Below are 12635 nucleotides of genomic sequence, written 5' to 3'. Positions count from 1 at the left end.
TAGTTGACAAGCTGGTAATGAAAAAAATCACACTAAGCAAATGGTTCCTCTAATAACAATAAATTTTCTATAAAATTATGAAGGGTACAAAATGTTTCCTTGCATCTATTTTGTCATGAATTCTAATTAACGTTGCAAAAACCTGAGAGTGCTGGGTCATCACAAGAAGTGTATCAATGTTTGATTGATAATATGGTGCAAGTTGGCCTATGCTGCCAACATTTCCTTCTCTTAAATTAATGGCCATCCCACCTGCCCTAATCATACAGCCCAAATGATATTCCCCTTCTTATTTCAATTTTCTGGAAGCATGGAAGCTGGTAAAGATCAGTCATTTATCTTCTAATAGCTGGATAATAGATCTATCACAATACAGCATCTGCACAAACTCAAGTTATTTTCCCACCACAGCAGTAAAGCTTTTATCAACATTGAATCAATAACTTTGGAAAATACTAGGTTACCCTTACATCTGTAATCTGAACGCCACACATTACTTCTAGCATATCTGTTAAATATGTTAAAAGAATGCACCTTACTTTGTTTCATTTTCCCAAAGGTAATATTCTAGTTTAGAACACATCAGTAACCTCATCACAAAGCCATCACCAATTCTTCAGCTCATTTTTAACAAGCAAATTATTTGACCTCCCAAGAGTCAGCTGCTACAGATAATCCTATCTAGCCTTCACAGGGCACATGGGCACTCAATTTGCTTCAAAAGAAAGCTGTATTTACACCCACAGCTGGAGACCTTAAAAACCCTTTGAACATCAGTGAACTCAGAATCTGCTATAAAAATAGCAGTGAGATTGTCATCTCAGTCCACAACTTTTACATTTTGTGGCTAAGGATGAAAGAAAACCATTTTGTTTCTATTCAAGATTCCAGGGAGCCAAAATATAACAAAGTCCATAGAATGGAAACTTGTTTCTTTCCCACCATTCAACCTTGGATCATCATAGGGACTCTCATGACAATCTGGATCACAGTGAAACAGTGGCCAGAGTGTTTTCCCTAAAACTATAAGAGGATGCCATTTTTCTTCTGATTCACACCTGTAAATAATCAGGGCACGGATTAACAATGAATATGCTCTCCATACCAGACTGCTGTTGAAGGTTATTTGGAAGCCATACCTCACACAGAATATGGCAACCCAACTTCTGGTAACAAAGGTGGCCTGTGCTAGCTCACTATAGACTCCACAGTGCTATGTGTGGCCTGTAAAGGGCAAATCTGCTAAGGAACTAGTCTGAACACTAATCTGAAGAAGTGTGCATGCACACGAAAGCTCATACCAATAACAAACTTAGTTGCTCTCTAAGGTGCTACTGGAATGATTTTTTTTAATTTTTAATTTTGTTTAATCTGAACACAGTAGCCTTCTCAGTAGCTACCTGGACATTTAGCATGAACATCTTTTAAAAGGTGCTGTTGCTTCTATAACTGGTTTCCAGCATTCACACTCAAATAGCTACACAGCAGGATAGGAAGAAAAAACTTATGACTGAGGAGTTTTTATGGGTTCATTCACATAAGAATTGATCTTAAAATGTCTCTTCTTGGCCTCAGTCCTTTCAGAAAGGATTGAAATAGAAACCAAAAGAAATAAGCAAGGCACTGGTAACATGCTTCTCCACCCCCAGTGCCAAATTGTGTCTTCTGCCTGTCTAGTCATTATACTACTTCTACCCTGTTCAGATTAAAGTTTAAAGTAGCATAAAGTTACAGGTGAAAAGAACAGTTTTGATTGCATTACAAAGACGCTGAATCTGTATTACTTACAGTGCTCTTGTCTTTCAGCAGTTTCTCTATCACTTCAATTAACAGTTCTTTTTGCTCAGGATCAAGGCTAAAAAGTGAACAAAAAGAATTAAGATTCTCTCATTTTTAGAGTGGAATTATGAATTTCACCAAGGCTTATTCAAGCTACTTCTTGCTGAATGGGCTGCAGTCCTGCATGCCATCCTTTCAACCCTGCCCATGGAAATAAAACATTTAAAGTTCTATTAAGAATATTCTGTCAAGCTGCAGGCTTCATTTCTTTGTTTTACTCAACAGACTATGTTTTAACTGTGTTTGGTGCTGTAGTGGGTTGTTTCATTGATCTATTTACTGTTGTGAAACACTTTAAGGTTTTTGGATGGAAAGCAATCTAAAAATTATTTTAAATAAAACAAAAAAATATATGCAAAATGAAATCAAGCAATGGCAGGAGTTTATCTGACTAGTGAAATAACTTTGATAAGTGCTGCAAATATACAGCACTGACTGGTCTTCACTATGTTAATTCAGAACCTTTAGTCAAAGTTGTCTTGCTCATTTTATGCCCATTAGCAGAAAGCAGTTATCAAAAGCTGTAGCTAAACTTCATTATAACACACTCTACTGAGCACTAAATACCTATCTTCCATATTTATGGCTGGAGAACATACCTGTAAAGCTTTTGGATTGCATGGGCGGCATTTTTTCTAACGTAAGGTGATAAATCAGCTGATGCTTCTTTGATAGCAAGCATCATAATCGGAACAATAATTGGCACTCTGATGCTGGACAGAACTCTCAAAGCACTTGCACGGATTAACTGATTAGGATCCTAAAATAAAAATAAAAACCAATAGTCATTAGATAAATTCAAGCATATGCTCTTTTGTACTGGATACTATTTTTTAAATGTCATTTTAAGTCTTAGTTATAATTCAACAACAAAGGAGTGCCTTCCATTTATTGCTACTATTGTAAACAATAATTCTGCAGGCAAGTCACCATTGTCTGTTTTCCAAATGAAAACAACAAGATAAAGAGAACCATTTGCCCAGGACCAAAGCAGTCCATAGGAAGAGGGAAAACTGCAAGAGATATATCAGATGTTATACTGTATTGCAACAATGTTACTTTATCAACCCAGGGAGATACCCCATAATTAAATTTAAAATCTTGATTTTGCTTTATGATGATATACAGTTAAATTGCTTGTTACTGTATTTAAAAGATCTAGGAGATATCGTAACATTTTGTCCTTCCCTTTAGATTCCCTGCTGTTTGCACATGACTGATACACAGTTCAAGCCTGTGCAGTACTCAAGTCTACATTTAAGAAATATTTATCCATACTCTTAACACCACCGAAGTTGTTAAAAGCACCTGAGCTCACCCCACAATCCAACCCCAAACTATCGGGAAAACTGCTCTAAAGCCTGAGACAGCCATGTCTGTAGCAGCCAAGGTTTTCATTTTCCTTTTCTCATCTGGGCATGAAGCCCTTTTCAAGAAAGCCATGTTACCAAGCAATGAAGGCAGGCTCTTTATAAAACATGGATGCAAAACTGGTATGCTTTTAGACAACATTCTGATGATATAAAGAGAAGCGACAGCCGAAGTAGCGTAAAACATCAAAATTAAGGATTGCTTAGCTTGTATGTCAGTACCAAGCAAGGCTCAAAAATGTTCAGGCACTGACTGCATTATTTCTAAGCTGCCCCAAAATCAGAACAGAATCAGTCAAATATGTGCTACTGATTCTACCTTTTAAAAACTAAAACATCCCACTGCAGTAACAATATCTCATTTCCACATCCCCATGGTTCTGAGCCCATTATTGGGAAAGGCATGTAAATGACACATCAGAGTTGAAGAACTTCATCTCAGCTACATAAACCGATTATCTTTTAAATCGGGAATGAGGGAAAGCAGTCTTTACAAAATTCACAAACTTTCTGCTTGTGTGTGACTAACATGACTAAACAAATGCATACTTAATATGCAAAACCTGAATATTTTCTAAGCAAAGCTGATCCCCCAAATGGAGTCTCTGTTTATTAACAGTAGCCATACCAAGTAGGCCAGCATCATCAACATAAGGTTCTAGGACAATCTAGGAGTTAAATATTCCTCTACTCATCCTTAGCTAGTTAGTTCTTGCTTTCCCCAATAAAAATTATGTGTACCTTTGTAATGACAGACAACTTCCCAGGAAAACACTGCTAACTAGAGATTTACTCACTTTCAGAGCACGCTGAAAGGTGCTAATTGATAGCAATGCCAGGTCCTGCTGCTCCTCTGCATAGCGCATCAGGTAAACGTATACAAGTTTTTTAATCTGAAAAACAAATTAGTTCATAATAGTAAAAAACAATCTTTATTATGGTAGCAGACCAGCATAAGATACAAACATGCAAATAAAATAAAGCACATAAGACTTAAAGAGGAGAGGGATAAAACTTAATAGTTAAAAATGGTTATAAACTTAAAGCAGATAGACACAAAAGACAAACTGTTGAAAGCAACAATAAGGGAGGGAACGTGAAGCAGCACAGGTCTTGCATTCTGTTGTTGTTGAGGTTCATGATAGTCAAATCAGAATCATTTAATATAGTTCAGAATATACACTCTTACAGATGTCCAGGAAGAATTTTACCTTCCAAACTTATTTTATGCAATGTGTATTTCTGAAGGGGCACAGTCATGAAGAATGGTCATTGTAGCTTCTCTAAGACAACAGATTCACAGATTAAAGGCTTCCAAGCTCTAGTTTAATAAGTACTACAAATCAGTCAGTTTGGTCTTGCTTAGGCTTAAAAAAATTGTGCTTTAGTTAAGTTCTAAACAAAGCCTGTGTATGTTTAACTAAGCACAGAAAATTTGTTTTGAGTTACAAACTGACCATAAGGGTTTATATTGGAAACTCTAAAAACCCCTTAACTACAGCAGTGCTATAATTATTATCACTATATGAAGAAATATTTTTCTGCCCACTCTGCCAAAAAGCAAGATAATGAATCACAGAAGGTTAGGAGCCACTAAATTATTTGTTGTTCTACTATGAAGAAGCAGCAATCAACACTGACAACAAGAGGCCTTTGTAGTGAATGACTGCAGGTGTGCAGAGAAAGCCTACTTTCCTTGAAACCACTCTGAGACTAGATGCAGGAGGACTTTGATTTCGTGCCTACACCATTCTTTTATCATTTACCTTCATTCAATGTTACAGCACTCCTCCCTTTAAAACTAATAATAACAGTGCCATATTAGAGCTGAGGGACACAGGCAGATCTGTTTAATTAGTTTATCAATACAAGTATATCAAACTTCATGAGTTATTGACTAAACCTTTGATTATTTCTGTTCTACACCACCAATTGCTTTCTAGGTCACTTTTCTGCATCTTTTGACATGACATATATAACAAGACTAGGGCAGAATGCTCTTATGAAAATGAATTTTACTAGAAAAACAAAACGTTTTTCCCTAGTTTTGAGGGCAATAATTCCTTCCCACCCATGTCACATGCTCTCTGTATGATTCCAGTTTTAAAGGGAATTAAGTTGGAACACCACCCATAGAAGAGAATGAGAGTGAACAAGCATGACCCATGCCCTGGTTCTATGTTGGCAGAGTACACAGCATCATTGGCAAGTATCCAAAGGGTCACTTGGCAAGCCTCAAATTACAACCAGCCCCCCTCCCAGCAGTCAAAATGCCAATCAGAATGCACTGAAACAGTGCAGTTTTTGCCCACAGAAAGGTTATTTTACAGCAGGTTATTTTACAGGTTAGTTTACAGCACTGTAAAGAAATGAAACATGTAGAAACATGAGGCCTGCTATAAAATATAAGTATTCTAACACTATGCAGTCTTTTGCTAGTAATTGTAGAAAGCACCAGAGGTTTGTTTTATTTTGTTTATAGTTCTTGGATCCAATGGTACATCTGTCCAGCACATTGTTCACTTAACAAGTATTTCACCACTTTACCATGTACCAAACAAATTCTGAATACAGTACATGATTTCCTCTATTTCAGCATACAGTTAAATCTACAAGTATTTTTAACTGGACTTAAATGGTGAACTCTGATAAAAAACACTTGCATGGGAAGAATTGAAAACATTTACATTATAAAAGAATAAAATTGCAAGGGTATAAGCTTTGTTATCATACCTCAATATTTTTACTCGCTACATTCTTCACTACGGCAGGAAATAATTCAGATGCATTCTTCCCTCTGGCAATCATCTTGGAATATAAAATAAAACATTTATTATAGAATCATAGAATTGGAAGGGACCGAAGGGTTATCTAAGTTCAGTGTTTTTCAACCTTTTTTGGGCAAGGGCACACTTGTTTTATGAAAAAAATCACGAGGCACACCACCATTAGAAAATGTTAAAAAAATTAACTCTGTGCCTATATTGACTATATATAAAGTAATTCTCTTGAATAGGAATCAAATAAACACAATTTTTCCCACGGCACACCAGGCAACATCTCGCGGCACACTAGTGTGCCGCGGAACAGTGGTTGAAAAACACTGATCTAGTTCAACCCCCTGCAATGCATAAATAATTATATTATAATAATTCTATTTCTACAATGCAGAAAAAGTATAGCACACTATTTTCAAATAAAGTCAATGATTATGCTATCATGGACTTGAATTAAGTTACTATATTTCACTTCTGAAATTCTTCAAAGCATCTTCATCTTTAAAGCCAGTTAAACGTGTCCTTTAAAGTATCACAAGTTGTCTACTAGATAGCCACATAACTATTTTTTTTTACAATCTGAAATGTGTATGAAAGATTTACAAAACACAAGAAGTTTTGGTATTTATTGGGCAAGAAAGTAACAAACACAAGAGGAAGGCAAATCAGAACACTCTTGGCATTTCTATTCAACTTTATTAGTCACCCTCTGCCTCTCTTCCAGGATTTCCAAAGGGGGGCTATCCTGTGAATTTTTGCTCTGATACATACTGTACCTAGCTAAATTAAGATAGAAACTGACAGGACAATCCTAAGAATGCTTACTCAGAAATTCCACTGATTTCAGAATTACTTCTAGGTATATGTTTACCGGATTGCAGCCTAACTTCACCATTTCCGGAATTAATACTTTCCCCACTAACAGGTCTCAGATAATTTGGCTGAGCAGTTTAATACTACAACATATGAAAAAAGTTTCAGGCATATTTATAAACACACACAATTTGTTGTGATGGTATATTTGGAATATCACTAGCTTTAAAATATATCATGGAAATCCATATATCTTACATTATTTAACTGGCCAACCATAATAGCTGCAGTGTACCATGTAAATATGTATTTAGGATCTTTTTAAAGTGTATTTTGTCTCATTAAGTCATAATGATCAGTGTAAATCCTCCTTTGTTCATGGCTCATTAACCCAAGAGAACATAATGGGTCTTTCAAAGACCAAGATATCATTTCAGTTTAGCAGCTTTAAATAGCCTGAATGTTAAAAGCTTCAGTATTGCATATTATATAGAACGAGAGGTTAAGAGTTTGCGATCAGGAAAGTTTCTTTGCTAACCTGTTGCAGTTCACAACACAGTAAAATGCTGGCTATAATAAACCAGTGCTTTACAAACTACCCTTTACAACAGCAGTGCAACTGCTCAGCCTAGCTGTAATAGTGTGAGTGTAGAATCTATGCTGGAGTCTGAAGCTTTAGCTCCATGATACTATAAATCTGGGTACTATCCCTCACTATAACATTAAGCAATCTCTCCATTGGCTTCTTTACATGAACTCACAGTTCATTATCTACTTTCAGGGTATGACAGGGTGGGCTGATTTAAATCAATGAGATCTCAACCAGATACACACCCTTAAAAGGGAAAGATTTGGATTATTGGTTTAAATCAAGTTTTCTATTTTGAAACTTATGGTATTTCCTAAAGAAGAATAGAGTAGTTAATCAGCTCTCTGTAACACTTAAAGCAATTGCAATCCAGAACCAGATTACTATGACCAGGAGGTCCTATGCACCTGTAAACTGGCAGAAGAAACAAAGTGCCTAGCAGCCAAGCAGATTTACAGAACCAAAATGCTGTCAGTATTGTGGACTTTAAAATGTACAAACGGAAGTTCCTCACTGGTGAGGGTGATGCATACTCATGTCATTCTGGGGCTGGGTAGTTCCAAATCATGCCTTGCCGTGCTCAGGTCTGTCAGAGGCAACTTTGGTTTGTGAGGAATTGGGTGTACTAGTGGGCTGCATGATACTTTGATCAGGTAGAATACTACCTACACATTTTTCCGTCTTGGTAAGCCAATTGGCAAGAGCCTTCTTTGTATCATTTTTTAAAGAGAGAGCGAGACAAGAAAAGCCCACCACAGGATCTGCAGACCCAATTAAAAATTCCTCCTCTTTGCCACAGGCTCATTGGGTACAGGCTCATTGGGTACACTGTCAATCAAAAGGTTAGTCAGCTAGCCATGACCCACAGCAGAAATAAAACTACAGTCCAGTAGCAATTTAAAGGCTAGCAAATGTCTTACTGGATAAGCATTCATGGATTAGCAAGAATAATGGACTTGAGCCCCCAAAAGGTTATGCCTTAATAAACGTGTGAGTCTTGAAGAGGCTAGTACAGTTCTTTTTGGTGTTTTACTCAAATTACACTGTGGTGTACTTCATAAGTTTTTTGAGAGAACAAAATAATATAAAACCCTTTGACAAACTAAAAATACTATTACCAAAAGGAGGATGGTGCCAGGGATGTTTCAGTTAAGAACTCCATGTGTAACAGCTCATATGCAGTATGGGAGCATGGATTGCACCCTGCCAGCACTACCCACACAGGCAATCCTGTCACAGCAAATAGCCGCATATTGGATTTGTGGACAACCGGCATGAAACTTTCATTGTTTGTAGCCCTGAGTATCTTGGTTACATGCGAGAGGCTTTTCTCTTTAAGTTTTTTTCATGATTCCAAATCACTCCCCCCTTGTTCAAAATTAGGGGTACGCAGGCAGGGCAGTCTTTTTATTATTGTTGTTGTTTATCAGCCTTATGTTTAGATCTGTCTTTCCTCCAAAGATCTCGAGGTGGTATTCATGGATCTTCTTTTCTCCATTTTATCCCCACAACAGCCTTGAGGGTAGATTAGACTGACTGGCCCAAGGTCACACAGTGCATTTCATGACTGAGTTTTACCTTTGTCTCCCAGATGCTAGTCCACTTAATGTCCCATCATTTTATTCCACATTCTTTAAAAATGGTGTAGAAGTGAATAAGCAAAGAGGGGAACAATCTTTTCTCAGAGGTCTGGAAGTTTATGGGGGCCCTTGTTAACAGTCCAGTGAGTACTTCTGAGTAATGTACAGTTATTGTGACATGAACCCACACTATGATGGGGGAACCCCTGCAATGATTAGCACTTAACTAAACTGAAAAGTGTTTTACCTTGGTTCAGAAGGGATTCCTAGTCATAGCTGTGTATTTTTCTACCTCCACGTCAGTGTTTGAAATTAGCCAGGTGCCAGGCACACTTTACACCTCGCTATCAACCACTTGCAACCAAGTGAAGCTGTCTGGGTGCCACGATGGCACCTGACATCTCCACACCTAGAGGTGCATGCCTGGGGGTCATTGGATCTTGATTGTTTTCACACATCCTGCAGAATTCTATCAGTTATATTTTATCTTTACATTCTGAATGAATTTCAAGAACCAAAATGCTTTTTCTGCGCAGCCTCAGCAGGAGCAGTCACCATAAAAAATAAGAGGTAGGAATAGGCCAATATATATGTGGATTGTCTCTGAATCAAGTGACTTTTCTTCTTTAATTTCTCAAAGTTCTTAACCTAACTCAAGGTTGTCATCTGAACTAGCCAGGTGTTTAACTGATAATCAATCACAGTCCATCATATAAAAAGAGACTTTAGAGCTGTCTTACCCAAAAACGGCAACTAGATACGTATTCCGTTTTGGTGACTGTAAACTTGGTTCAAGGAGCCATTTGGTGCCTGGCATATATGAGTTTCGAACACTGTTCCTTGTGTTCTGATTCTCTCCCTATCCTCCTCTTCTGTAGAGAAACAGTGAGCACTTGATCTCAGGGTCCCCTCAGCTAGGTCCACCTGCCATAGGATACTCTGGACTTCTGAGAGGAGTTTGATATAGCAGGAGGGGTGGTGGAAGAGGTGGTGGTAACATTTTGTTGGACATCACCTTGGATATACTCAAGTAGCTTTTAGATTCCAGATTGTGAACTAGATCCATGCTAGCCTGACCTCAGTAACCAGAAAAGTGGGGGAGGGGAGAGATTTCAAATAACCACTGAAATGGAAACATTCAAACTTATTATGTCCGTATCCAAGGTGCTGAAGCTACAATCTTCTAGCTCTCAAAATAATATAGTCTGTTGACTGTACATATGATATTACTAAGGTGCACAAAACACATGTTCATTGTTTTCCTGAATAAATTAATGTTAATAAGGACAAAAGCCAATAGCTATTTAAAAAAAACTAGTTTCAGACTAACTCTGAGAAACTTAAGTTTGTCTGTGTGTGCGCATCTGTATTCAATGCATGAAGAAATACAACTTTCAGAGCTGCCAACATTATATGCACATTAAAACCTAACATACCCCAACAATCCTTTTCATAGCATCCAGCTTAGCAGAATCTTTGCTGCTTTCCAACATTTGCTTCAAATCTTCATTTCTATAAAAGGAAGAGAAATAATGAGTTGTCACTTGTATCACAACCTACTGAGGATACAAAAAAGTGTTCCAACATGCCCCAGAACTTCAAATTTTGCAACAATGCTAATTGTTTTTTTTAAAGAAGGAGGATGTTGGAAATTAAAATGTTGCATAAATATATCCATCAGGGTGGGGAGGGGACTTAGAAGGCATAAATAAAAATAATGTGTTCTGAAGGCTGAGGATAATGAATTTAAGTATGGGAGGAACATTATGTTTGGGGTGACTAGCTATTGGAATCATTTCAAAGAAAATCTCATACTAACAATCAATCATTTTATGAATTGTAATTGCTATTGATTTTACCAAATATGGTGATGAAAGTTTGGCTTAAAAATACACACAAGAGTCTACTGGTGGTGGAGACCTAGCTCCAAGTTAGCATGTTTCAAGGCACGGACTGGCTTAATTTTTACAATGTTTCCAAAGAAAATGTGAAAGAAAGAACAATGAATTGTCTCAATGTGGCAACTGTGGGTAATTTTTTTCTTCTTCATCATAGCTGAAGTTCATAAGAAATAGTACAGTGGTGCCCCGCTAGACGAAAATAATTCGTTCTGCGAAAATTTTCGTCTAGCGAAGCGGCAATGACAGCCGCGCTTTCGCTAGACGAAAAAAAAAAGACGAAAAAATTTCGTCTTGTGAGGCAGCCCCATAGACAAATTCGTCTTGCGGGGCAGCCTTCCGCTAGACGAATGCCTTCGTCTAGCAAATTTTTCGACTTGCGAGGCATTCGTCTAGCGGGGCACCACTGTATGTGGGAAGCCTTCTCTCCTTTTACTAACATAAAATAAGTTGAAAATACCCTCTAATGCTAGTCTATGTAACATTTAGACAATCATTGTTGCACTCACACATTAACAGAAAAAAGAGATGGTACTGAGGAGGGAAGAAGGCGGCAGGAAGAGGTTTTTTTAAAACTGCCAATCCCTTCTTCACTGAGGAAACAAGGCCATGTCCCTCTATGATCCAAAGACTTCTTTTAGGCTGAAATCTTATAAACTTACTGGCCTGAGTAGAAGTGTATAGAATTCTTATCTTAGAGACCAAAGACTTGCATGAGTTTGTTTAAAAACAAAACAAAACTTCCCTCATCCCCTAATTTTGACATTTCCTTAACATTCTGTGAAGTGTCTCACTTTTAAATGAAGTTTACCATGTGGGACTGCTATATGAAAAGCTCAAATATATTTCCTGCAACTTGCTCAAGGTGTCACATCTTTTAGGATTCTGGCTACTCTGTTTAGAAAGTATTCCAGGTACTATCCCAAATCAGTTAGTCCATTATAAGATTAGATGAACAAATGCTACACATGCTCAGGAGGCCAGTTTGCTATTACATTTATGTCTGAGCTGATTTCGCTTCTGCATATCATCATCAATGAGATAAGAAGTACGAAAAATGCAGGAATTATCACTTCATTAAAAATTGTGGCATTTTCTATGTTATCCTTAAAAAGCATAAACCAAATTTTCTCTAAGAGAATTAGAGCAACAGAACATGAATTGCTACTTCAAACAAACTCTTGCCTACAAAATAAAGGAATTAATTTAGCTTGTACTAAACAGCACTTCAGTGCTGATCTAAGCCTCTTGGTGACGTGCTCAATTAAATAAGGAGTTGTTTTTTTAGTGCACAATAACAGTACATTATGTCACAGATAGTTAAAATATAACTTTCATAGTATAATATAGATTATTAGTCATTCTGCAATGTATGAAAAGTAGATCACAAAAGACAGGTGAGCAACAGCAAGTTTACCAATACTTACAAAACAAGGTTTTCCTCACATGGCTCAGAAGTACTAGTAATCCCACTTTCTTCTATACTAGGATCTGGTTTTAAGGTAACTTCTAGGGATGCTGCTTTTTCAAGAATAAATCTAATATTGCAACTAGAACTACTCATTTTAGCCAATGAAGAGTCTTGCTCCACTTCTTCCAACTCAGAAAAAAGAATTAAGTGCACTGGTAACCAGACCTACTTATCAGGATCAAGATTGCAGTGTGGTTTGAAAAAACTTATGAGGTAACAGGATACCCACTCCCTTCACTTGAAGAAAATGCCTACTGTATAAAAGGTCATTTCCTTTTACAGAAACACATCTTACCAG

At 37.2% G+C, this 12635-nt stretch overlaps 1 protein-coding gene across 4 annotated transcripts in view; it reads right to left on the bottom strand.

Annotated features, from left to right (window-relative positions):
* The window catches only part of AP3B1 (adaptor related protein complex 3 subunit beta 1), a 106635-nt gene extending 96155 nt beyond the window's left edge, over positions 1 to 10480 (bottom strand). For all 4 annotated transcript variants that reach the window (XM_033164572.1, XM_033164570.1, XM_033164573.1 and 1 more), the window contains exons 1-5: positions 10405 to 10480; positions 5943 to 6017; positions 4007 to 4102; positions 2439 to 2599; positions 1789 to 1855 (exon numbers count right to left, since the gene is read on the bottom strand). In XM_033164572.1, coding sequence (XP_033020463.1) covers positions 1789 to 1855; positions 2439 to 2599; positions 4007 to 4102; positions 5943 to 6017; positions 10405 to 10461 — 456 coding nt within the window. In that variant the 5' untranslated portion in view covers positions 10462 to 10480. The remainder of the gene's footprint in view (positions 1 to 1788; positions 1856 to 2438; positions 2600 to 4006; positions 4103 to 5942; positions 6018 to 10404) is intronic.
* Between the last annotated feature and the right edge of the window lie 2155 nt (positions 10481 to 12635).

Source organism: Lacerta agilis, chromosome 11, assembly GCF_009819535.1.
Source record: "Lacerta agilis isolate rLacAgi1 chromosome 11, rLacAgi1.pri, whole genome shotgun sequence".
NCBI lineage: Eukaryota > Metazoa > Chordata > Lepidosauria > Squamata > Lacertidae > Lacerta > Lacerta agilis.
The sequence above is the reverse complement of the archived record's forward strand: the minus strand, read 5'-3'. Positions and strand labels throughout refer to the sequence as shown.